Source organism: Oncorhynchus kisutch, linkage group LG8 (genome assembly GCF_002021735.2).
Source record: "Oncorhynchus kisutch isolate 150728-3 linkage group LG8, Okis_V2, whole genome shotgun sequence".
Lineage (NCBI taxonomy): Eukaryota > Metazoa > Chordata > Actinopteri > Salmoniformes > Salmonidae > Oncorhynchus > Oncorhynchus kisutch.
Genome location: NC_034181.2, coordinates 6498840 through 6526673, shown reverse-complemented (window position 1 = coordinate 6526673; position 27834 = coordinate 6498840). Strand labels below are relative to the sequence as shown.

The 27834-nt window shown below is 44.1% G+C and overlaps 1 protein-coding gene across 2 annotated transcripts in view; it reads right to left on the bottom strand.

Annotated features, from left to right (window-relative positions):
• Positions 1-24875, bottom strand: part of LOC109894966 (BMP-2-inducible protein kinase) — a 92290-nt gene extending 67415 nt beyond the window's left edge. For both annotated transcript variants that reach the window (XM_031829604.1, XM_031829605.1), the window contains exon 1: positions 23480-24875. In XM_031829604.1, the coding sequence (XP_031685464.1) occupies positions 23480-23618 (139 nt within the window). In that variant the 5' untranslated portion in view covers positions 23619-24875. The remainder of the gene's footprint in view (positions 1-23479) is intronic.
• Between the last annotated feature and the right edge of the window lie 2959 nt (positions 24876-27834).

Sequence of the window (27834 nt, the reverse complement as noted above, 5' to 3'; positions counted from 1 at the left end):
TTGGATTTTGGTAAATGTTTGAAAATGTGGTTCTCTTGGCTGCTTCATTACAGGAGTTGCATGTTCTGTTTGGATTAACACACTCTAAAATGTGATATGTCATTCTGAGCAACGTGGGTGAACGACCCTAATGGGTAATACACCCAATAGGGTCCGGTTAAGTTATCAAAATGGCTGCCAATTTTAAATCTTCCCAATCATGTTGTCCGGCAGAACATTTTTCTAACAGAAACCCTGATGGAGGGTCACACTCCTATCGATAACATTTTATTATAAGTTATAAAAGTACAACTGTGCGTGTAGTGTTAAATGCATTCTGTCTTTACTAAAATATTACTATTTTAATATTTTTTTTCATAATTAAAAAGACAAAAAGAACATTTGATTAATAAAATATTTTTTTAATCAGTTGTCTTTCTCAAATGAAAGGGGGATGATGCAATATTTGCGACGGGGGAAGGAATCCAATTTCATTGGTCCTCAACTCACAGCTAAATCAGAGTTAGCCTGCACCGGAGCAGGTTAGTTCTGAAGGATTTGTTGCCATAGAAATTTACCTGGATAAAAAAAAGGTCAGCCACTTTCACGGTACAGGTTATCCCAAGTTGACCAAAGTTAACTCCTCAGAACTATCCCAAACCTTAATCCTTCGAGGTTAATACCTAACCTTAAGATTTTCATTATTATTTCACTTAGTCCTACACGTTCGGGCTAGGAGTTTAAGATTTTCTGCGTACCTTTCAATCACACCTGTAACAGAGTGACACTGAGACTCAGATTTTTCACTTTAAAAATGTCCAACAAAAGCCAATGATTGAAAAGTTGAACAAACCATAATTTTCTTGAACTGTGCTGATGCTAAGTTTGGTAACAAACAGATTTGTGCCATTTATGCCACCAATCTGTTACCAAACTTTGCATATGAACTGTTCAAGTAAATGTGTTTGACATTTTTCTGTAGACATTATTTTGAAGTAGTCCTAGTGCATAGAGTTTTATAGTTTGATTAACTTTGCAATCACTGGTTTTTGTTTGACAAAACATATTAAAGTGAAAAAATATGGAGTCTCAGTGTCACTCTGTTACTGTGAAATTGCCCTGAACCAGACATCAAAACAGAGAACTTGGTCGAAAGCAAGGACTGCTTGTTTGTGTAAAGATAAGAAAATAACCCTGCCGACTTTGAGCTTGTCAGTGTTGACATTCTTGGAACACATGCTCAGTGAGTGGCTGTGGAGAGATCAGGGCTGCTGCTCCCCCCCCCCCCCAAAAAAAATATATATATATATTTTGTTGGTTAACCAAGAGTTATCTGTTCTTTCGACATTTTAAACATCTATTTTTCTATATAGACACATCCTGTGTTTGAATAAAAATCAACTATATGCACTGAGCTTGTCTGATGCTTTAAGCGCACGGTTTGATGAAATAATTTTAAAAAGACACACAAATGTCTCAAGAGGTCAAGATAACCAGAAGAACAAAACATAAAAACAGTTCGACCCTCCTCCCTCTGTTGCTGGCTTTCACAGATTCTGCTGTTAGGGAGTTTTTCCTGGCCACTGTGCTCCTACATCTGGCCACCGTGCTCCTACATCTGGCCACTGTGCTCCTACATCTGGCCACCGTGCTCCTACATCTGGCCACCGTGCTCCTACATCTGGCCACAGTGCTCCTACATCTGGCCACAGTGCTCCTACATCTGGCCACTGTGCTCCTACATCTGGCCACTGTGCTCCTACATCTGGCCACTGTGCTCCTACATCTGGCCACTGTGCTCCTACATCTGGCCACTGTGCTCCTACATCTGGCCACTGTGCTCCTACATCTGGCCACTGTGCTCCTACATCTGGCCACTGTGCTCCTACATCTGGCCACTGTGCTCCTACATCTGGCCACTGTGCTCCTACATCTGCATTGCTTGCTGTTTGGAGTTTTAAGCTGGGTTTCTGTATAAGCACTGTGAGACATCGGCTGATGTAAAAAAAAAAAAAAAGGCTTTATAAATACATTTGATTGATTGAAATTTGATTGTTACGCTCCTGAAGTTGCAGGTAATAGATGTTTGCACCTTTGTCTATTTGGAGTGTCGATGTATCTTACCAATCTACGTGGCAGTTACGATTTTTCATATGCACATTTTTTGTGGAACAGTTTCATTTTGCAATTCTAATAATGTCTTCGTATGTCAAAACCACACGGTCATGTTTGTTCATCTAAATTCTATCTAAACCTAATTGCAAATAATACAATCTAAAAGTTGTAAATTGATCTATTGCAAGAGCGTCTGCCTCGGCCAAACGGACACATTGTATGATAGGCTACACCGTGAGCCATTGGCAGCTAAAGAACACAGAATTGGGCCTATATACCAATGCAATTAACTTCTATTGCCCCAAAATTAAAAACATTGCAGGGTTAAAATATTCTGATAAATAATAAATTGGCTACACATGGACATTTGCTCATTTTCATCTCTGTACTCCGCCTGTCTGCAACGAACTTGAAACATTGTATTAACTATCAACTGGGTCCAGCCTGAAGATCAGCTAGCAAACCTGCAATACTGTATCAACTATTCTGGGCCCTGCGCCAGTGAGCAGTGGGTTTCCTGCGCTAGTGAGCAGTGGGTTTCCTGCGCCAGTGAGCAGTGGGTTTCCTGCGCCGGTGAGCAGTGGGTTTCCTGCGCCGGTGAGCAGTGGGTTTCCTGCGCCGGTGAGCAGTGGGTTTCCTGCGCCGGTGAGCAGTGGGTTTCCTGCGCCGGTGAGCAGTGGGTTTCCTGCGCCGGTGAGCAGTGGGTTTCCTGCGCCGGTGAGCAGTGGGTTTCCTGCGCCGGTGAGCAGTGGGTTTCCTGCGCCGGTGAGCAGTGAGTTTCCTGCGCCAGTGAGCAGTGGGTTTCCTGCACCAGTGAGCAGTGAGTTTCCTGCGCCAGTGGGTTTCCTGCACCAGTGAGCAGTGAGTTTCCTGCGCCAGTGAGCAGTGGGTTTCCTGCACCAGTGAGCTCTGGACAGATGGCTGTATTTGCCCAAGGGATACCAAGTAACCAGTTATTTTCTGACGTTTCCACTGGTTCAGAGCATCTTCCCCTTTCACACCGTGGGTTTCCTGCGCCAGTGAGCAGTGGGTTTCCTGCGCCAGTGAGCGGTGGGTTTCCTGCGCCAGTGAGCGGTGGGTTTCCTGCGCCAGTGAGCAGTGGGTTTCCTGCGCCAGTGAGCAGTGGGTTTCCTGCGCCAGTGAGCAGTGGGTTTCCTGCGCCAGTGAGCAGTGGGTTTCCTGCGCCAGTGAGCAGTGGGTTTCCTGCGCCAGTGAGCAGTGGGTTTCCTGCGCCAGTGAGCAGTGGGTTTCCTGCGCCAGTGAGCAGTGAGCAGGTGGTTATCGAAAAGGGAGAGAGCTGGAAATATTTTTCAGATACATTGAGGAACGATTGTAATTCTCAATGGATGTAAAAAACAGACTTTGTTTAACTTGCTGTTTTGAGGTGAAGAAAACATTTACTTTGAGAAGCTCCACAGCTCATTGGTGGTGGTGAGTTAAGACCATCAGAAATACTAAATCAGATCCACAAATGGGCATATTTATAAGCCTACATTTGCGCGCAGGCCAGGTAGCCTATAGGCCCTCCTTCTATGTGTAATCAGGTGCGAGTCCTTACTAAACATTGACAGGAGCGATCCAAAAAAGGCCATGAATAACTTTGCAAAAATTATACATGTAATAAAATAAACCCAAGTGTAGCATAGTTTTGGAGCTCTGCAAACAACACGTCCACTTCGACAACAACAAACGTCTGTAAAAAGACTAATGATATATTGAATGCGTTAACAAATTACCATAACCATTACCATGAGAAATGACAGGTAAATGTAACAAAAAGGACAAACAATTCACACAATGAAATGATGGAACAATGAATGATCTTAAATACAGGAAGGAGCACATTGTGGAGAGACACACCATGTGTATCTTAGCAACACTCCCGTTCTTCTTGACTCAACCTATTAAAATTATACCCAAGACATATTATATTCACACCTACTGTAGGCCTAAGGAATACTCTCACAACCGGTGTCAGGTCCAAAGCAGGCACCATTTATAGAAAACCAATGCAATTTAACTTTTTTTCCACTAAAATTTTATTAAAATTGCTGAGCAGGCCAAGGCAAATAATGCCTTACGTTGCTGATGCTGGTCTTACATGCTGACCAGAGTGCTCCTGTTACGTGCACAAGCGTTTCACAATAAAAATGTACACACACGTTTATTCAATCATTGCATCCAAACTGCTCACGAGCATCTGCATAGCCAGGCGCTAAAATATAACTATTTGTGACGCTTGACGCTGCAAGTCCCACCTCTCCCATCTCCTTATGGGTTTTTAGGAGCATAAAGACAAACTGAGGTCCACACTCCAGTCCAGTTGGTGGTGGTAATGCACCTTAAAGTTGGTTTCCAACCGCCAAATAAGAAAAGGCCTGAAGGATGAGCGATTAACTAGAACGAACTTGGTGTTCCGTTTTATCTGTAGATGAAATGTCGGAGTAGAGGACCTTGTGCATTTCAGGTAAAATAACAACCCAATGTTTATATCCCAGGACAGATTAGGTAGAAACAGCAAGGTAGCTAGCTAACTTGCCATGAATGCTTTTAGACCTGTCCCCAAACTAATATAGTTGGCTCGGAGTTCGTATTGATATTTCTACCTGCGTGTCCTGATCGCGTCTGGTGTGCCTGGTCAAGTCAGCATGTTGGCGTGATGTTAGCGTAACTCAACAATGAGTTAGTCCACTGAGACAGGCGCAAAAATCATACAAGTGTCTCTGGTGTCATGAAGATTTATCCATTTGCAACCGCTCTAAAAATATATATATTAAAAATAAAAAAATCTGTCCAACAACACAGCCAATCAACCAAATAATCAACTAAATGGGGTCAGCACTAGGATAAATAAACTACACTGGCTGTGAAGAAACATAATAATACTCTGTCTGCATCCCAATCAGCACCCTATCCCCTATGTAAAAAGTGGAGCGCTACTTTTGACCAGGACCAATAGGGTCTGGCCAAAAGTAGTGCACAATAACAGGGAATAGGGTGTAAATTGGGATCAAAAGCCTTATGTCTGTTCTAATTTGTCAGTGGAACAATGTGGGCGTTACCTTTAAAAAAAAAACGCTCGATTCATGTGATTCAACAAAGATATGGTCTGTTTGCGGCATGACTTCCCCTTCAGAGCAACACTTCCACAAACATTCAGGCTAGTTAAGTCAGCTATGGCAAATTTAGCCCAACATATATACACAATAATCGTAATTTGATCGCACTGTTGTTGCAGGTCATTTAAACGCAAACTTGTAGTGTATTCAAGGTTTAAAAAGGCTTCCGAAGTGTGTCATTTCCAATTTAAAATTTCACTCATGATTTGCACCAACTAGGAATGTAACCCCCTACAACAACAAAAATGCCATTAATTATAATGCAGATTTCCTGTAGCTACAGGATTACTTATAATTCAACACTAGTTTTAGGCTTCATAAGGGAGTACATGTGAAGGATTAGTCATAGACTCTCCTGGTTAACAGACAGTCCTCATTATAAATCATCTCGAACTTCTTGCTCTTTGTGCTGTTGTCTGTGCCCAATAATGTTTGTACCATGTTTTGTGTTGATACCATGCTGTGTTGTCATGTGTTGCTGCCTTGCCATGTTGTTGTCTTAGGTCTCTCTTCATGTTGTAGTGTTGTCTCTCTTGTCGGGATGTGCGTTTTGTCCTATATTTTTTATTTTAATCCCAGCCCCTGTCCCCGTAGGAGGCCTTTTGGTAGGCAGTCTGTAAATAAGAATTTGTTCTGATATGACTTGCCTAGTTAAAAGGTTAAACAAAATGAAAGACCAAGAATGAGAACGTTTGAGGCATCAAATTTTTTCCGCCTGCAATTATATCAAAACACATTATTCTGTGCAAATCAATTAATCCACAACAGTCCAGCTCTTTATTTCTCTTTTAGTCTTCCGAAGCTCCAAAGTTCACTTGGCCCAATGCCCACCCAAACTGGATGAATAATGAGGCATCCCAAATGGCCAAATTGCATCCCATGGCCCTCTCGTGCTCTGGGTCAAAAGTAGCACACTATGCAGGGAATAGGGTGCCATTTGGGATGCCGTAAATAAGTTGGTTGGTAGGAAAATAATTCATTTGGAATAACACAAAGAGACAATGATGATTATATAGAGAGACGGATAGAGAAGGGTTGAATGATCATGCACAAAGGATAGACCGCTCCGTCATGGGACCCAGCGAGAGAGAGAGAGAACTGCATCGTACCAGCAGCATTCTTTATAGGGTACAAGAGCAGGACAAAGGAGTCACAATCCACCCATTCATTATCAGTTACAGTATGCTAATAAATGTAGATGGATGGGTAACAGGCAGCATTTTACACCACAGTTAGTCTCAGCAAAGAAAGAGTCATAAGCATTTGGACAAATAATTGCAAATGAAGGCTGTAGTCATTAGCCATCATTCATAAACGATGATCAATTCAATTAAACCCCATTCTTATGCTGCTTTTAGGTCTTAGTATTTTGTTGTTGTTGTTTGTTTTTTTTAAACCTCAGATATTTGAGCGGTTCTGGACCAGTTCTGACCTGGATTTTGACTGTAAGACTAGTCGGTTTGAATAGGTAACTACGGTAATCCATTGAACACACAGTAGAAGGCCAGTTCCCCATGTTAGCATTGGGTGGAGGCTCTAAATGTAAAGTCTGTTGTTGTGACACAGGAAACGTGAGATTTGGTTCTGGGTGTTGAACCTCTCTCTTAGAGGTTAAGACCCCTATTAAGGGAACTTTGACCAGTTCTGACCAACATGTTCACAGAGTACGTTGTACACCGACGTCACAGGGCCCAGTACCTTACAGTGGCAGAAAGTCCAATCTGTCTCCTCTCTGCTACCACTCTGTCAGTGGAGCTGATTTCAAGTGTCAGGTTTCACCCTCCTCATTTGCATAGGGAGTGACGTGTCACATTTTCTGGCCTATCCTGACAAATAACTGGTTTCCTCTGCCTGTGAGCGACGGAGCCTGGGAAATGGCATATTAAAGAAGGGGACTGTCTAGTGAATCCAGAAATGGTGGTTTCACCTCGCTGTGGTATTCTCTGACAGGTTTAGATCTCTCTCATCATGACAAAAGTCAAGAATCCGTAGACATTCGAATGGGTGTTTCTGCGTTGCTCAGAGGACGATCTGTTGAAAATGTTCTGTCGTCAGTCACATGAAATGGAGACAAATTTGTACTATCACTAAATACCATCATATTCATTTTACAGTTATAAAAAGGTGAAGTCTTAAACTAAGTCATTAATAATTTGATTTTAACTATTGATGAGTTCTAAAACCTGAAATATTGTTATTATCAGGTATCCTATTGGAATATTGAGTGGCATAGTCTAGCTGGTACACCAGAAGTGAACGTGTATCTGTAAGGACGGGGATGTATTGAGTAAAAGGAAAGGCAACAACAGCACTGATAAAACACCCCCTTGACGTTTTTATCTATTTTGTTGCATTACAACCTGTAATTTAAATACATTTTTATTTGGATTTCATTTCATGTAATGGACATACACAAAATAGTCCAAATTGGTGAAATGAAAAAAATATATATATATATTGTTGTTGTTTTTTTAAGCAAAACTGAAAAGTGGTGTGTGTATATGTATTCTCCCTTCGCTATGAAGCCCCTAAATAAGATCTGGTGCAACCAATTACCTTCAGAAGTCATAATTAGTTAAATAAAGTCCACCTGTGTGCAATCTAAGTGCCTCATGATCTGTCACATGATCTCAGTAATATATATATATATACACACACACACACACCTGTTCTGAAAGGACCTAGAATCTGCAACACCTCTAAGCAAGGGGCACCACCAAGCAAGCGGTACTATGAAGACCAAGGAGCTCTCCAAACAGTTCAGGGACAAAGTTGTGGAGAAGTACAGATCAGGGTTGGGTTATAAAAAAAAATATCTGAAACTTTGAACATCCCATAGAGCGCCATTAAATCCATTATTTAACAAATAAAATGGAAAGAATATGGCACAACAACAAACCTGCCAAGTGAGAGCCGCCCACCAAAACACACAGACCAGGGCAAAGAGGGCATTAATCAGAGAGGCAACAAAGAGACCAAAGATAAGCCTGAAGGAGCTGCAAAGCTCCACAGCGGAGATTGGAGTATCTGTCCATCGGACCACTTTAAGCCGTACACTCCACAGAGCTGGGCTTTACTGAAGAGTATCTGTCCATAGGACCACTTTAAGCCGTACACGCCACAGAGCTGGGCTTTACAGAAGAGTATCTGTCCATAGGACCACTTTAAGCCGTACACTCCACAGAGCTGGGCTTTACAGAAGAGTATCTGTCCATAGGACCACTTTAAGCCGTACACTCCACAGAGCTGGGCTTTACAGAAGAGTATCTGTCCATAGGACCACTTTAAGCCGTACACTCCACAGAGCTGGGCTTTACAGAAGAGTATCTGTCCATAGGACCACTTTAAGCCGTACACTCCACAGAGCTGGGCTTTACAGAAGAGTATCTGTCCATAGGACCACTTTAAGCCGTACACTCCACAGAGCTGGGCTTTACAGAAGAGTATCTGTCCATAGGACCACTTTAAGCCGTACACTCCACAGAGCTGGGCTTTACAGAAGAGTATCTGTCCATAGGACCACTTTAAGCCGTACACTCCACAGAGCTGGGCTTTACAGAAGAGTATCTGTCCATAGGACCACTTTAAGCCGTACACTCCACAGAGCTGGGCTTTACAGAAGAGTATCTGTCCATAGGACCACTTTAAGCCGTACACTCCACAGAGCTGGGCTTTACAGAAGAGTATCTGTCCATAGGACCACTTTAAGCCGTACACTCCACAGAGCTGGGCTTTACAGAAGAGTATCTGTCCATAGGACCACTTTAAGCCGTACACTCCACAGAGCTGGGCTTTACAGAAGAGTATCTGTCCATAGGACCACTTTAAGCCGTACACTCCACAGAGCTGGGCTTTACAGAAGAGTATCTGTCCATAGGACCACTTTAAGCCGTACACTCCACAGAGCTGGGCTTTACAGAAGAGTATCTGTCCATAGGACCACTTTAAGCCGTACACTCCACAGAGCTGGGCTTTACAGAAGAGTGGCCAGAAAAACATAAGCAAACACGTTTGGTGTTCACCAAAAGGCATGTGGGAGACTCCCCAAACATACGGAAGAAGGTACTCTGGTCATCAAGGAAAACGCCAAACCCAACACCTCATCAACAATAGAACATCATCCCCACAGTGAAGCATGGTGGTGGCAGCATCATGCTGTGGGGATGTTTTACCATTGGCATGGACAGGTCAGAATTGAAGGAATGATAGCGCTAAATACAAGGACATTCTTGAGGGAAACCTGTTTCAGTTTCAGAGATTTGAGACTGGGACGGAGGTTCATCTTCCAGCAGGAACATGACCCTAAGCATACTGCTAAAGCAACACTCGAGTGGTTTAAGGGGAAACATTTAAACGTCTTGGAATGGCCTAGTTAAAGCCGAGACCTCAACCCAATTGAGAATCTGTGGTATGACTTAAAGATTGCTGTACACCAGTGGAACCCATCGAACTTGAAGGAGCTGGAGCAGTTTTGCCTTGAAGAATGGGCAAAAATCCCAGTGGCTAGATGTGCCAAGCTTATAGAGACATACCCCAAGAGACTTGCAGCTGTAATTGCTGCAAAAGGTGTCTCTACCCAGTAGAGGGGGGGGGGGGGATGAATAATTATGCATGCTCAAGTTCTGTTTTTTTTGTTGTCTTGTTTGTTTCACAATAAAAAAATATTTTGCATCTTCAAAGTGGTAGGCATGTTGTGTAAAACAAATTATACAAACTCCTCCTGTATAGAACACTACCACTGGGGGGGGGGGGGGGGGGGGGGGACCACTGTATAGAACACTACCACTGGGGGGGGGGGGGGGGGGGGGGCACTGTATAGAACACTACCACTGGGGGGGGGGGGGGGGGAACCACTGTATACACACTACCACTGGGGGGGGGGGGGGGGGGGGGGGGGGGGAACCACTGTATAGAACACTACCACTGGGGGGGGGGGGGGGGGGACCACTGTATAGAACACTACCACTGGGGGGGGGGGGACCACTGTATACACACTACCACTGGGGGGGGGGGGGGGGGACCACTGTATACACACTACCACTGGGGGGGGGGGGGGGGACCACTGTATACACACTACCACTGGGGGGGGGGGGGACCACTGTATAGAACACTACCACTGGGGGGGGGGGGGGACCACTGTATACACACTACCACTGGGGGGGGGGGGGGGGGAACCACTGTATACACACTACCACTGGGGGGGGGGGGGGGGGGACCACTGTATACACACTACCACTGGGGGGGGGGGGGGGGGGACCACTGTATACACACTACCACTGGGGGGGGGGGGGGACCACTGTATACACACTACCACTGGGGGGGGGGGGGGGACCACTGTATACACACTACCACTGGGGGGGGGGGACCACTGTATACACACTACCACTGGGGGGGGGGGGACCACTGTATACACACTACCACTGGGGGGGGGGGGGACCACTGTATACACACTACCACTGGGGGGGGGGGACCACTGTATACACACTACCACTGGTGGAACCATTCTTTGCCTTACGCAGCTGTATAACCCAATGGGGGAATAAACTGGGTTTAAACTTTACTAAATCTGTGAAATTGTATAAGGTTGGTTTAGAACCTAACACTATGTTTAGAAGCATTTCAGTCATTTCAAGAACTAATCCCCCACTTCTGGTAGATAAGGGGGGGGGGGAAATCATGATTATTAGTTTTATATTTGTGCTATGTACCTGAGCTTGTGTCCTCCTCAACAGTGAGTACACCTCAGTGATGTACGGAGTATTCAGAAAGTATTCAGACCCCTTGACCTTTTCCACATTGTTACGTTACAGCCTTATTCTAAAATTATTTTTTTCCGCCCTCCATCTACACGTAATAACAAAGAAAAAACTGGTTTCGAATTTACACCAACATGTTGAAACCAAGCCATGAGGTCGAAGGAATTGTCCGTAGAGCTCAGAGACAGGATTTTGTCGAGGCACAGACCTGAGGAAGGGTACCATAACATTTCTGCAGAATTGAAAGTTACTAAGAACACAGTGGCCTCCATCATTCATAAATGGAAGAATTTTAGAACCACCAAGACCCTTCCTAGAGCTGGTCGCCCGGCCAAACTGAGCAATCGGGGGAGAAGGGCCTTGGTCAGGGAGGTGACTAAGAACCCAATGATCACTCTGAAAGAGCTCCAGAGTTCATCTGTGGAGATTGGAGAACCTTTCAGAAGGACAACCATCTCTCCACCAATGGAGAGGTGGCAGCATCAATGGAGAGGTGGCAGCATCATGCTGTGGTGATGTTTTTCAGTCTCAGGGACTGGGAGGCCAGTCAAGATCAAGGGAAAGATGAAGAGTAAAGTTCAGAGAGATCCTTGATGAAAACCTGCTCCAGAGCGCTCAGGACCTCAGACTGGGGCGAAGGTTCCCCCTACAACAGGACAACCACCATAAGCACACAGCCAAGAGAAAGCAGGAGTGGCTTCTGGACAAGTCTCAATCTCCTTGAGAGGCCCAGCCAGAGCCCAGACTTGAACCCAATCGAACATCTCTGGAGAGACCTGAAAATTACTGTGCAGCGACGCTCCCCATCCAACCTGACAGAGCTTGAGGGGATCAGCAGAGAAGAATGGGACAAACTCCCAAACACAGGTATGCCAAGCTTGCAGCGTCATACTCAAGAAGACTCGATGCTGTAATCTCTGCCTAAAGGTGCATCAACAAAGTACTGAGTAAAGGGTCTGGATACTTATGTAAATGTGATATCAGCTTTTTATTTGTAATAAATTAACAAATATTTCTAAAAACCTGTTTTTGTATTGTCATTATGGGGTATCGTGATGTCATTATGGGGTATCGTGATGTCATTATGGGGTATCGTGATGTCATTATGGGGTATCGTGATGTCATTATGGGGTATCGTGATGTCATTATGGGGTATCGTGATGTCATTATGGGGTATCGTGATGTCATTATGGGGTATCGTGATGTCATTATGGGGTATCGTGATGTCATTATGGGGTAACGTGATGTCATTATGGGGTAACGTGATGTCATTATGGGGTAACGTGATGTCATTATGGGGTATCGTGATGTCATTATGGGGTATCGTGATGTCATTATGGGGTATCGTGATGTCATTATGGAGTATACATCCATAATCATACATCATTCGGTCATCCCCCTCTTCAAAGGGGGGGACACTCTTGACCCAAACTGCTACAGACCTATATCTATCCTACCGTGCCTTTCTAAGGTCTTCGAAAGCCAAGTCAACAAACAGATTACCGACCATTTCGAATCTCACCATACCTTCTCTGCTATGCAATCTGGTTTCAGAGCTGGTCATGGGTGCACCTCAGCCACGCTCAAGGTCCTAAACGATATCTTAACCGCCATCGATAAGAAACATTACTGTGCAGCCGTATTCATTGATCTGGCCAAGGCTTTCGACTCTGTCAATCACCATATCCTCATCGGCAGACTCGACAGCCTTGGTTTCTCAAATGATTGCCTCGCCTGGTTCACCAACTACTTCTCTGATAGAGTTCAGTGTGTCAAATCGGAGGGTCTGCTGTCCGAACCTCTGGCAGTCTCTATGGGGGTGCCACAGGGTTCAATTCTTGGACCGACTCTCTTCTCTGTATACATCAATGAGGTCGCTCTTGCTGCTGGTGAGTCCCTGATCCACCTCTACGCAGACGACACCATTCTGTATACTTCCGGCCCTTCTTTGGACACTGTGTTAACAACCCTCCAGGCAAGCTTCAATGCCATACAACTCTCCTTCCGTGGCCTCCAATTGCTCTTAAATACAAGTAAAACTAAATGCATGCCCTTCAACCGATCGCTACCTGCACCTACCCGCCTGTCCAACATCACTACTCTGGACGGCTCTGACTTAGAATACGTGGACAACTACAAATACTTAGGTGTCTGGTTAGACTGTAAACTCTCCTTCCAGACCCATATCAAACATCTCCAATCCAAAGTTAAATCTAGAATTGGCTTCCTATTTCGCAACAAAGCATCCTTCACTCATGCTGCCAAACATACCCTTGTAAAACTGACCATCCTACCAATCCTCGACTTTGGCGATGTCATTTACAAAATAGCCTCCAATACCCTACTCAACAAATTGGATGCAGTCTATCACAGTGCAATCCGTTTTATCACCAAAGCCCCATATACTACCCACCATTGCGACCTGTACGCTCTCGTTGGCTGGCCCTCGCTTCATACTCGTCGCCAAACCCACTGGCTCCATGTCATCTACAAGACCCTGCTAGGTAAAGTCCCCCCTTATCTCAGCTCGCTGGTCACCATAGCATCTCCCACCTGTAGCACACGCTCCAGCAGGTATATCTCTCTAGTCACCCCCAAAACCAATTCTTTCTTTGGCCGCCTCTCCTTCCAGTTCTCTGCTGCCAATGACTGGAACGAACTACAAAAATCTCTGAAACTGGAAACACTTATCTCCCTCACTAGCTTTAAGCACCAACTGTCAGAGCAGCTCACAGATTACTGCACCTGTACATAGCCCACCTATAATTTAGCCCAAACAACTACCTCTTTCCCAACTGTATTTAATTTTTATTTATTTATTTATTTTGCTCCTTTGCACCCCATTATTTTTTTATTTCTACTTTGCACATTCTTCCATTGCAAAACTACCATTCCAGTATTTTACTTGCTATATTGTATTTACTTTGCCATCATGGCCTTTTTTGCCTTTACCTCCCTTCTCACCTCATTTGCTCACATTGTATATAGACTTGTTTATACTGCATTATTGACTGTATGTTTGTTTTTACTCCATGTGTAACTCTGTGTCGTTTTATCTGTCGAACTGCTTTGCTTTATCTTGGCCAGGTCGCAATTGTAAATGAGAACTTGTTCTCAACTTGCCTACCTGGTTAAATAAAGGTAAAATAAATAAATAAAATAAAAATTTCTAGAATGGCCGTGGCCAATACTTGGGTCGATAACCCCACAGTGGCCCGTACCTCAAAGATAAGTAGCAAAAATGAGATCAAGTAGTGTCTCAAAATGGTAACCTAACCCCTATGTTGTGCACTACCTTCTGACTACTTTAAACCAGACCCAGAGCTCTGGTCAATGGCAGTGCACTACATAGGGGATAGGATACCATTTGGGACAACGCCCTGTGTTTTACTGTGACCACAGCAGCTGTGCGCACGGAAACCATCAGAAAACAAACAGAAGAAAACAGATTGAAAGCAGAGGGGGACTACATGGAAACCGTGTTTACATGATAAGGGTCACAACAAAACGGAAATAAACTTTTTGGACTTATAAGAAAAGAAGTCGTAGAAGAAATCCTAAGAAACTAAAAAAATATATATATATATATATATATATATATATTTCAGTAGCAAACATTTTCCCCATTGTGAGCCCCATTGAATATGACTCTGGTCAGCTGTAGCTCTGCTAGGTCCAGGAGTCTCTGCTCTCTACAGCCAACTTGTACTATCTAGCCCAGGGCTCTCCAACCATATTACTGGAGATTATCCATCCAAACGAACCCAGTTGTAACCAACTTGATTCAGCATATCAATCAAATTATTAGAGTCAGGCACACTGCAGGATGGTCGCTCTCCAGGAACAGGGTTGGAGAGAAGACCTACGGGATGGTCGCTCTCCAGGAACAGGGTTGGAGAGAAGACCTACGGGATGGTCGCTCTCCAGGAACAGGGTTGGAGAGAAGACCTACGGGATGGTCGCTCTCCAGGAACAGGGTTGGAGAGCCCTGATCTAGCCTCTCTCTTAGTTTGCCCTTATCTCTCAAAATAAAGGCCTCTGGTCAAGATACAAAAAGCTGATTACACAACAGAACAGTGTTACGGCTGTTGTTGTGATCAAACTGAGTGAGTGTGTAGGGCAGGCGCTTGGTTTCTGAATTTTGCTGACAGAAAATAAAATTGAAATAGTGACATCATCAGCATGTTCTGTGAGTGAAACTACAGGCTGACTTCACTTTTTTTTCTCTCAAATGCATCAACTGTACATACACGCAGAGGACTTTCCCAGGATGCATTGTGTTTTGTGGTAGTCCATTTTAGACTTGGTAATAATGGTGATCTCCTATATACAAACATTATCTTACTATAAAAAGGGAATTCATAATCACAAATAAAATTGTTTTAGAGCTGGAAAAAAAAGCTCCTAAAAGGACAGGAAATAAATTAAACCGTAAAGATAATAATAAATTAATAATAAATTAAACTGAGCACCGTAAAGCCTCAACTTCACCCATACAAAGCAAGGAACAAGTTAAAACACAGAGAAGAACTTCTCTGGGCAAAGTAGGCTCAGCTGCTTCACTACATAAGAGCACTAGACCAGAGCCCTGTGTGTTCCCTATACAGGAACCAGTTAGAACACAGAGAAGAAGAGCCCTGTGTGTTCCCTATACAGGAACCAGTTAGAACACAGAGAAGAAGAGCCCTGTGTGTTCCCTATACAGGAACCAGTTAGAACACAGAGAAGAAGAGCCCTGTGTGTTCCCTATACAGGAACCAGTTAGAACACAGAAGAACTTCTCTGGGCAAAGTAGGCTCAGCTGCTTCACTACATAAGAGCACTAGACCAGAGCCCTGTGTGTTCCCTATACAGGAACCAGTTAGAACACAGAGAAGAAGAGCCCTGTGTGTTCCCTATACAGGAACCAGTTAGAACACAGAGAAGAAGAGCCCTGTGTGTTCCCTATACAGGAACCAGTTAGAACACAGAGAAGAGCCCTGTGTGTTCCCTATACAGGAACCAGTTAGAACACAGAGAAGAAGAGCCCTGTGTGTTCCCTATACAGGAACCAGTTAGAACACAGAGAAGAAGAGCCCTGTGTGTTCCCTATACAGGAACCAGTTAGAACACAGAAGAACTTCTCTGGGCAAAGTAGGCTCAGCTGCTTCACTACATAAGAGCACTAGACCAGAGCCCTGTGTGTTCCCTATACAGGAACCAGTTAGAACACAGAGAAGAAGAGCCCTGTGTGTTCCCTATACAGGAACCAGTTAGAACACAGAGAAGAAGAGCCCTGTGTGTTCCCTATACAGGAACCAGTTAGAACACAGAGAAGAAGAGCCCTGTGTGTTCCCTATACAGGAACCAGTTAAAACACAGAGAATAACTTCTCTGGGCAAAGTAGGCTCAGCTGCTTCACTACATAAGAGCACTAGACCAGAGCCCTGTGTGTTCCCTATACAGGAACCAGTTAGAACACAGAGAAGAAGAGCCCTGTGTGTTCCCTATACAGGAACCAGTTAGAACACAGAGAAGAAGAGCCCTGTGTGTTCCCTATACAGGAACCAGTTAGAACACAGAGAAGAAGAGCCCTGTGTGTTCCCTATACAGGAAATACGGTGCCATTTGGTATACACTCACACCTCATTACCGTGGCGACGGGCTAATACCGCACGTGAGCGACTGACTGAGACCAGTGATACTGACAACCTGAAATGTCTGGTGTCGTTGATTTGGGAAAAAAAAAAAAAAAACACTAAAAAATGGGCAGAGAGACATTTCCTAGACCTTCCTCTTCGTCGGCTGTGCGACATACAAGCTGACATTTGCAAGCACTGCTACATGAAGAGATGTAGGTTATCTTGTCTGCCTGGTAGCTTTAAGGGAGGGGGAACAGAACCCTGATGGGGTGCATGCGTCTGTTCACTATTGGAGAAGGGATCAGACAGGCTGTGTTCCAAATTGCACCCTCTCCCCTATATAGTGCACTACTTTAGACCAAAGCCCTATTCCCTATGTAGTGCACTACTTTAGACCAGAGCCCTATATAGTGCACTACTATAGACCAGAGCCCTATTCTTTATATAGTGCACTACTTTAGACCAGAGCCCTATTCCCTATATAGTGCACTACTTTAGACCAGAGCCCTATTCCCTATATAGTGCACTACTTTAGACCAGAGCACTATTCCCTATATAGTGCACTACATTAGACCAGAGCACTATGTGCCCTGTGTAAATTTGAGACATAGACCATACCTGCTTACTCACTCAGTCTGCTACCAAAACACAAATCAGCCTGAGGGGGATTAGCTGGCTCCAGAAAGGAACCCCCCCCCACCATTCTATATCAGCCCTATTTTAATTCACTTTCATATATTGGGACAACATTTTGATTTGACTATGGACTTACTGTCAACTACGTATCACATAACATGAGTGTCAAGACGCAGAGGAGTTTTAGGCTATTGCCTGTGGCGAGAGGACAAGAGTTTAGAGACCTACTCAAGTCTGCTATCCTGTATAGGTGACAGTGAGTCAGTCAAACTGTAGGGTCGAGGAAGAGAGATAGTTGGCCACGGGTGACTTCCTGTGACTAGATCCATCTTGTCATTTCTGTAACCATCTCTGAGACAGTGACAGACCTCATCAGAGAGACTGAGAGCAATGTGGTGGGAGGAGAGTGGCAATAACTAAGTTCTTGCTTATCACTAGATAAAACCACTGCAGCGTGTGTGTGTGTGTGTGTGTGTGTGTGTGTGTGTCAGGGTTTCCGTTAGCCGGTAATAGCTGGCTTTTGGTCGCTAAATAAAAATTGGCGCTGGCAAAGTGTCTGGGACAAGAAAGGAAAAAAAATCCCATTGCAAAATAATGCCTTTTAGCCGACCAGTCGATGTAAATACATTTGAATGGTCATGCTTATCGGTTTACCGGTCAATTTGCATAACTTAGCGGAATTAAACTGGCGGCGTGTATTTTCGTTAGTCGTTATGTATTTTATTTATCACGAGCCAACAGCATACAGACAGACACAGAGCCGAAACTGAGCGGGAAAAATCAGACGGCACGAGAGCAGCTGCTACAGATTGTCAAAACAGCTCAGAATTTGCCGTCTAAAGTGAAACGTGATTTTTTTTTGTATTTTTTTTTATAAGCCTAATAATTGCACAACAATTCAAAATGCAATCACGTGTTACAAATAGCTTCTATTTTTTTTTGGTCTATCAAAACTGTTTCTATTTCTCCACTGGGGATTGAAGCACACTTCCAATTCCAATAGGCTCGAGCTCCTGAGTGACACTGCATCTCAGTGTAAGAGCCGTCACTGCAGTACCTGGTTCGAATCCAGGTTTGGCCGGGGGGGTAGGCCGTCCTTGTAAATAAGAATTTGTTCTTAAACTGACGTGCCTAGTTAAATAAAAGGTTAAGTAAATAAATAAAATAGGCAAATGGTAGACAGGCTTCAGAGCATCACACACCACTTTGCATTGAGCTGAAGGAGGCAGTAAGTAGCATGAAAACATACACTTAAAATTGTTTGAAACCTGAAAGTCTTGGTTCATGTTATGAGGCATGTCGTCTTACCTTGCTACAAAGTAGCCTAGCCAAATCAGACCATAGAAACGAGGAGGCAATAAAAAGGACTTCCATATGCCACTGAAACCAGTAGCCTATTTCGCTCATATTCTATTGGTTTTCAATTCAACTTTCTTTCATTGACCAGTAGCCAAAGGCACAATCCTAGTCATATTAGCAACGCATGCTAGTTGATGACAATCCCAGTCATATTAGCAACCCATGCTAGTTGATGACAATCCCAGTCATATTAGCAACCCATGCTAGTTGATGACAATCCCAGTCATATTAGCAACCCATGCTAGTTGATGACAATCCCAGTCATATTAGCAACCCATGCTAGTTGATGACAATCCCAGTCATATTAGCAACCCATGCTAGTTGATGACAATCCCAGTCATATTAGCATCCCATGCTAGTTGTTGCATCTTTAGATCTCCCCTCTTTGTAACAGATATTTTCATCTCAGTCTCATGAAACCGCTGGCATGGACGGTACGCTTTTTGACAATGGTGTTTTTTTTCTCAATCAATTGCATTACGGAACCAACATTTGCATGTGGCCTACATGCGCTTAGGTGTATAAATAATGTATCAACATTTGAATATGAATGTTCTGATCTGTTCCAAAAGCCTCATTGCTTTTTAAAACAAGTTTTGTATTTATCCTAGGCCTACTGGTTGTCTACTGGATCTAATCGACCCACAACTGTCCCAGAGTCTGTTTGGAATAGAGTATTTCTTTCTCGACAAGCTGACCAATAGAATAGGTTACCTTTTCTGCTAGTAGATTGAGCTAGGCTCATGATTTTTGTTGTTTATTGCTGGTCTTGTAGACTAAGGAAAGAAAGTGTGCACAGTTACTATAAAATCTTCAATCTGCGCATCGGAATTCGTTGAGGACGCGCACGCCATCGCACGCCATTGCATCCTCGAGTTGACTGTTCTGTTAAAACGAATGACCATAATCTATATGTGATTGTCATTCTGAGCAAAGTGGGTGGATCCCCAAATCAAGTAACACACCCAGTGAGTATGAGTCCAGTACATTTCTGAAATATCCAGTAAATTAAACTATAATTTAACAGTCTGAAACACTGGTGTGTGTGTGTGTGTGTGTGTGTCTGCTCATAACTAAATACAACCATTCTGTTGTGACTGATGCTTAGCACTGGCCAATGATGAGCAGAGTTGAAACGGCATGTTTTTTTTTGCTGAACCTTCACACAAACATCCTAATTTGTACAATAAAAAGATATTGACTTGACCACTCAGACAAACGTGAGTATTTTTCCAAATGATTAAAAAGTGCACTGAAAAATAATAGAGAAGTTTGCTCTTCAAAATAAGTTGGGAGCTTTAGTGCACTGTAAAGGATGGTCAAAAAGCTAGGATACCTCCCGGGTTACTCACATAATTCACATTACTTCCTCCTATAACATTTTGTGCAGAGCAGACCACATTCTCTGTTAAGTTGGGCTTTGAAGGAATCTCATGCTTTTCATTAAACTGGCACAGCTGGAGTATGGGGGGGGGGGGGGGGGGGGGGGCGAGAGGGAGTGAGAGACGAGAGAGAGAAATGGGGTAGAGATAAAGATAGGAGAAAAGGAGAGAGGGGGTGGCGAGATGAGCCTCCCTCTGAGGTACATTCCATGATTCATTGAGTTGTTTTCCTGAGACAGAAAGAGAGCAAAGTCACACCAGCAACGACCCTTTGACAGACACCACCCGGCTGCAAGCAGGGCAGCCGGTCTTCAGAGGGGGCCAGAGAGAGGCGAGCATTCAGATTAGCCGAAGCGTCTCTGCCCTTGCTTTGTGTCCTCAACTCCTCGGTGGAACGCCAACTAGCCCGAGGCCCCATTCCAATATCTTCACAATGCTGAAGTCACAGGGCGACTAGCCTGAGGCCCCATTCCAATACCTTTACAATGCTGAAGTCACAGGGCGACTAGCCTGAGGCCCCATTCCAATACCTTTACAATGCTGAAGTCACAGGGCGACTAGCCTGAGGCCCCATTCCAATACCTTTACAATGCTGAAGTCACAGGGCGACTAGACTGAGGCCCCATTCCAATACCTTTACAATGCTGAAGTCACAGGGCGACTAGCCTGAGGCCCCATTCCAATACCTTTACAATGCTGAAGTCACAGGGCGACTAGCCTGAGGCCCCATTCCAATACCTTTACAATGCTGAAGTCACAGGGCGACTAGCCTGAGGCCCCATTCCAATACCTTTACAATGCTGAAGTCACAGGGCGACTAGCCTGAGGCCCCATTCCAATACCTTTACAATGCTGAAGTCACAGGGCGACTAGCCTGAGGCCCCATTCCAATACCTTTACAATGCTGAAGTCACAGGGCGACTAGCCTGAGGTCCCATTCCAATACCTTTACAATGCTGAAGTCACAGGGCGACTAGACTGAGGCCCCATTCCAATACCTTTACAATGCTGAAGTCACAGGGCGACTAGCCTGAGGCCCCATTCCAATACCTTTACAATGCTGAAGTCACAGGGCGACTAGCCTGAGGCCCCATTCCAATACCTTTACAATGCTGAAGTCACAGGGCGACTAGCCTGAGGCCCCCATTCTAAGTCCCAGGGTGAACCTCACTAATAATTACTTGATTCCTCACATTTCCCTTTTCGTCTCCTTCTCACAGAACATTAGAGCAGAAGACTGGAGGTTCCTTCCCTTGGATTTTCCCCCGACAATTACTTTTTGAGAAGGATGACGCTAGGAATCAAGGAAATACAGTTGAGATTCACCCATGGTTTCCACTTCCTTGTTTTTGCCGTGTTGGATCCGTGGTTTCCTCTAGAGAAGAATGAGGATTTCCTTGATGGTTTCCTGAAGGAAAGAATGAATGAATGGTGCTTGTTTAAACCACCAATCCTACGGGACGGACGCAGTTGGAACCACCGAACTTCACACTCTGCTTCTTAAATGAAGATTTCAGTCACTTCGTGTGATTACATTGTGACACTGGGCGTACAGTGCCTCTTCTGTAAAAGAGTGGTGTTTTATTCCAGTAGGATCACGGTGATTCAGAACGCCATCGCCCGTGGTGATTCAGAACGCCATCGCCCGTGGTGATTCAGAATGCCATCGCCCGTGGTGATTCAGAACGCCATCGCCCGTGGTGATTCAGAACTCCATCGCCGTGGTGATTCATATCAGTTGATATGTTTTCCATAGTGTTGTTTGTGTCCAATGGGTTGAGGCTGGGGTGCCATCGCGATCGTCCTTTAAGTCAGTAATACACCCTATTACCTATGTAGTGCACTACTTTTGACCGTGGTCCATAGGGCTCTGGTCAAAAGTAATGCACTATGTAGGGAAGAGGATGCCATTTGGGATGCAAAAAAGTGTTTCTGAGACAAAGACAAAGGAAGTTGCATAACTTTGGATATATCCTGCTGCACTGTCTACGGGTGTCAGTGTAAAGCATCTTCGTTAAGCCATACTTCAAATCCAATGTAGTTTATTAAGCGCTATTCTAGAAGGATCATTAGGCTACAGAGCTTTTACGGGAAATGTAGGGCCCTATAAATCACGGAATACAGACATTAAAACCGAATTCAACAATGCTGAAAAATTCAAATGGGAAAAATTGTGAAAAAAACAGAAACCTGGAAAAAATTAATAAATGGAATATGGGAGAACAAAACTAAACAGAATCAGGCATCATGACAGTGTACTGCGGTCAGCATCTGTGTGATAATGGTGGAGGTGCATGACAGACCTAGGGAAGGGAAAGCAGTCCCTCAGAGGAAAAGAAAAAAAATAAAAAAATAAGAGCTTCCTCATTTGCTCCTCACTTCCCTAATTTAAATGGTGGGGTCCTTTCCAGACCACGTCAGAACATGTCCCTAGCAGTCATCCTTGCTTCCTACGTCCTTGTTCTGGCCTAAAATTCCTCACCTCCCTCTCAAAGTGCATTGGAAAAGGTCAGTAAAGGAGGGGGGGGGGGGGGGGGCCTTGTATCCGTTTGAGAGGGAGACTGACACACACAGGATACTTTCCTGTGCCCAGACAGCCTCCGTTTTAAAATAAGGAGTGGTAGAACAGGTTAAGTTAGTCGGTGACTATGTTGACATGCGAGATCAGGACACCTGTATAATTAGGGAGCCGGTTATAGGCTGGTCAGGGCTGGAGGGCCTAGTGTCAGTGGGTTTTTAGTTTCTCCTTTCAATGAATCCCTAGACAACCAGGTGAGGGGAGTTCTTTAGTAATTAGTTACCGTAATTCATCAATCAAGTACATGGGAGGAGTGAAACCCCACTGTCACTCCGTGGAACCCCACTGTCACTCCGTGGAACGAGTTTGACACGTGGGCTAGATGCTACCTCAACAGAGTTTGTGAGCTGGTGATAGGTCATTCAGCAGGCCGTGAGCCTTTTCCCTGTTAAAGTCAAGTGAGGACTACCGAAATGCAGAGAGGGACAGGGAAATTAGTGAGACAGTACAGGGGCGTGTCCAGTATGCAAACAGTGTGGAAAGTTGCAGATGCAAATAGACAATATAGAACAATGCCGACATTTTGCACTGTTTAGGCTCGAATATAATTCTGACATACCGTACTGTAATTGTCAATGTAATAATTACTGCCACCCCTTACTTGGCCCCAGAGTGGAGCAGCAGTCTAAGGCACTGCATTTCAGTGCTACAGGAGTCACTACAGACTCTGGTTCGATTCCAGGCTGTATCACAACCGGCCGTGATTGGGAGTCCCATAGGGTGGCACACACAATTGGCCCAGCGTCATCCAGGTTAGGGTTTGACCGTCATTGTAAATAAGACTAGCATAGTTAAAAGGTTAAATAAATAACACATTTAAAAAAAGAATAAAACAGCCAGTGGAAGGTGCTGTGTATTTACTCGTTTGTTATGCAATGCATGTACTGTATGTGCAATAGCCTTACGAAGCATACATAAGCCTAGAGAGACATACCTTCAGCAATGAGTTCTTCCACCGTGACTTGAAACCGGCCCACGCCGAACACTTTCCCGAAGTAGTTGCTGAGTCCGGAGCCGGACCCCCCTCCCAGCCCGCCACTCTCAGACTTCGGCATTCGGGAGAACTTCTTCATTCTGGCTTCCTTTTGACCTCCAAATGCAGTCTTTTTTTTGGGAGGGGCAACCGATATGAACTTCAATCAATCAATGTACGATTTCACTGTCTCCTTTTTTGCTATATACTTATCCCAAATCGTTTCTTGTCCTGCATACTCTTCGGAAAGGACTTCACTTACAACTTGAATGACATGACACAGCAAGGCGTAGCTATCAGAGGAAATGTTGCTCTTTTTTCCACTAGTTCGCACGGTTAGTTAACAGCGGTGTCTCAAGAATAAGACAAAATGTTATTTTTGTTTGTTTTAGTTTCGATGTTGAAACGAGCTCAACGCTGCTGGCTAACAGAGTCAAATGTAATGATATCAACGGGCTAGCTACTGTGGCTAACTAGCTAGCATACATACATGCAGGCGTTGCTGCACCCGACAGTCTACAGACATTTAGCAGACGCTTTCAAAAAAAACGAGTCCAACAAGGTATGATACACACCAGCAAGCATATGGGACGCTACCCGGTGCTGAACACGGTCTGTGGCTTCGTCTCGCTAATAGTAGCCACAATTTGTCTTGACTGCCCCTTTGTCAGACTATTGTCGAAGAAACATCACCAACACTTCTTTCCACTATCTCAGCCCCCGACTTCTCCACGGCACTTGGTTGGTGGTTTGCTCGCCGACTGTCTTCACTAACGTTAGCTTGTAGCCACCACCTCGACAGCGGGATAACCACAGTGCAAATAAATGTCGCGTCCGATTCAGTTGTATTTGTGTCTTCGTCCCCAGCCCCTCGGTAAAACTTCCGACTCTCAGCAGCACTGTGTGGTTTTAGGTTTTGTTATTTCCCAATCAGACAGTAGACAACCTAACCCAGCGTTGTCCGTCACCCTCCTATTGTTATGATTGGTGGTGTACGGAGCGCAGAGACGTACAGGGCGCCTCTGTGATGGGGCGGCGTGAATGACAGTCTGCACCGTCTCACCTTTCCTCTGTTAGGTTGAGGGAGAAACACACAAAGCAGCTGCAAAAACGAGTGAGAATGGATGATTTGTGACTGATCATATTTCTTATCAAGTAGATAGTGATCCTCGTTGAGAAAATGTCTACATGTTCAGCGTGTAGGTTACGCATTTGAAACATGCCTTTCTCATCTTATTTGACAAATATTTTTTGTATGATTCCTTCAACACGATGTCAGAGTTTGATTATATCAACTGGACAGATAACAAAGTGGTTTTCTAATGGTTTCCTCATGCCAGTCCAAATCACATGAGAATGGGGGGGGTAATTCCTTGTTTTGAGGAAGTGACTTGGCATGACTCTTATTGGCTGCGGTCAGATTTTTTCTCTCACTAATTGGTATTTTGACCAATGAGATCAGCTCTGAGAAAAAAAGATCTGATGATCTGGAAAAGATCAATTAGTGGAAAGAATAATTGGGCTGCCTGTCTAAACGCAGCCATTGACATCACATTAGGCTACAATAAATCATATCAAATTGTATTTGTCACATGCGCTGAATACAACAAGTGTAGTAGACCTTACCGTGAAATGCTTGCTTACAAGCCCTTAACCAACAATGCAGTTTTTTGAAAGAAAATGTTTGCTAAATTTTTTTTGTTTAACAAGGCTATATACAAGGCTATATACAAGGCTATATACAAGGCTATATACAGGGGGTACCAGTATGGAGTCAATATACGGGGCTACAGGTTAGTCCAGGTAATTGAGGTAATACTTACATGTAGGTAAGGGTAAAGTGACTATGCATAGATAAAAATAAAAAAAAACAGTGAGTAGCAGCAGTGTAAAAAAGGGGGGCAGTACAAATAGTCTGGGTAGCCATTTGATTAGATGTTCAGGAGTCTTATGGCTTGGAGGTAGAAGCTGTTAAGAAGCCTCTTGGACCTAGACTTGGTGCTCTGGTACCGCTTGCCGTACGGTAGCAGAGAGAACAGTCTATGACTCGGGTGTCTGGAGTCTTTGACAATTTTTAGGGCCTTCCTCTGACACCGCCTGGTATAGAGGTGATGTACTGGGCCGTACGCACTACTCTCTGTAGCACATTGCGATCGGATGCCGAATAGTTGCCATACCAAATGGTGATGTAACTAGTCAGGATGCTCTCGATGGTGCAGCTGTAGAGCGTTTTGAGGATCCGAGGACCCATGCCAAATCTTTTCTGTCTGGTGGGGGGGAATAGGCTACATATAGTTACTTTAGTAGGTTCATTGTACTGTATTTGTACAATGAATAACAAAACAACAGTTGACCCCTTGGATTTTATTTAGGATCCCTGTTAGTCGACACCAATGGTGACAGCTAGTTTTACTGGGGACCGACACATAATGACAAAGACATTACAGACAGAAATACAATTCTGTGCTTCGACACAATCCTGTCTCTGAGCTCTACGGACAATTCCTTCAACCTCATGGCTTGGTTTTTGCTCTGACATGCACTGTCAACTGCGAAACTTTATATAAACAGATGTGTGCCTGAAGTTAGCACAGGTGGACTCCAATCAAGTTGTAGAAACATCTCAAGGATGATCAATTGAAACAGGAATGCACCTGAGCTCAATTTTGAGTCTCATAGGAAAGGGTCTGAATACTTATGTTAATAAGGTATTTCTGTTTCTATTTACAATAAATTAGCAAAACTTGTCATTATGGGGTATTGTGATGTCATTATGGGGTATGGTGATGTCATTATGGGGTATTGTGATGTCATTATGGGGTATTGTGTGTAGATTGATGAGGATATATATTTTTTTAATCCATTGTAGAATAAGGCTGTAACGTAACAATGTGGAAAAAGTCAAGGTCTGAATACTTTCTGAATACACTACATATGTTTAGAAAATAAAAAAAGTCTGCAATGAAAACTAAACACACACATAGTTCCGTACAAAATAAATGAACATTACAAACAAAGATGATACATTTTTAACAAATACAGGATCCAGTTTTCTGTTATACTGGGCTACTGTTTCTGTTAGACTGGGCTACTGTTTCTGTTAGACTGGGCTACTGTTTCTGTTATACTGGGCTACTGTTTCTGTTATACTGGGCTACTGTTTCTGTTAGACTGGGCTACTGTTTCTGTTAGACTGGGCTACTGTTTCTGTTAGACTGGGCTACTGTTTCTGTTAGACTAGGCTACTTACAGACCCACATAACAAGTTAAATATTATATTCTGAGGTGACCTATTTACAAAGTTATGTTAATTGATTGATCATAATATTCAGGTCATTGGGTAGTTTAGGCCAGTGGTTTAGAATTAGAGGGTGTACATGGCAGAGATATCGATGAGATGAGGAGGAGGTAACTACTCTACCATGTCTGGACAGTGAGAAGGGATCCCATCCACACTAGGCCCACTGCCACATATTGTGTCTCAGAGGAGGGTCTCTGTGTCTCTCTGTCTATTGACACAGTTATTGTTCTGTGTTGTGGAATGATATTCATTTTTTGATTTAACTAGGCAAGTCAGTTAAGAACAAATTCTTATTTAAAATGACGGTCTACACCTGCCAAACCTGGATGACGCTGGGCCAATGGCTGCGCCGACCCTATGGGTCTCCCAATCACTGCCGGTTGTGATACAGCCTGGATATGCTGGCCCCTGTTGCCATTTTAGGCTACTACTGGGCTATAGAATGAAAGGGAAGCTGTCTATGTATGTCATGGTCCTACTAAACCCACTATCTAACCCAGAGAGAATGGTATTATGGGAATGGATACAATAACAATCCACTTAACGGCATGCTTGCTCAAGAGAATACACACACACACTCTGGTGTGACAGGGATGGTGCGAGGGAGCTGTGTACGTGTGAGGATAGAGATGTGGGTTAGCAGGTCTTCTCCACCTCTCCTCTGAGCAGAGATGGAGAGGAGTGAAGGATGCTGGGTGATTACATGGCTCGGATGAGGATCTGTCTCTCTGCCTTCCTCCACTTCAATAGGCTCTAACTAGTGTGTGTGTGTGCGCGCGCACCTAACCTACTCTCCTCATCACACTAATATAATATCTGCAATTTAGCAGATACTTTTATCTTTTTATCCAAAGCGACATGCGGTCGTGCATGGTTGGTCCCAGGAATCGAACCCACTACCCTGCAATGATCAGCACCATGAACTCCAAAAGGCCTAACTCCCTCATCTAATCAGCGTTTTAAGGAATTGAACATGTTTAGAGTATAACAACCACACCCAGCACACAGTACAATA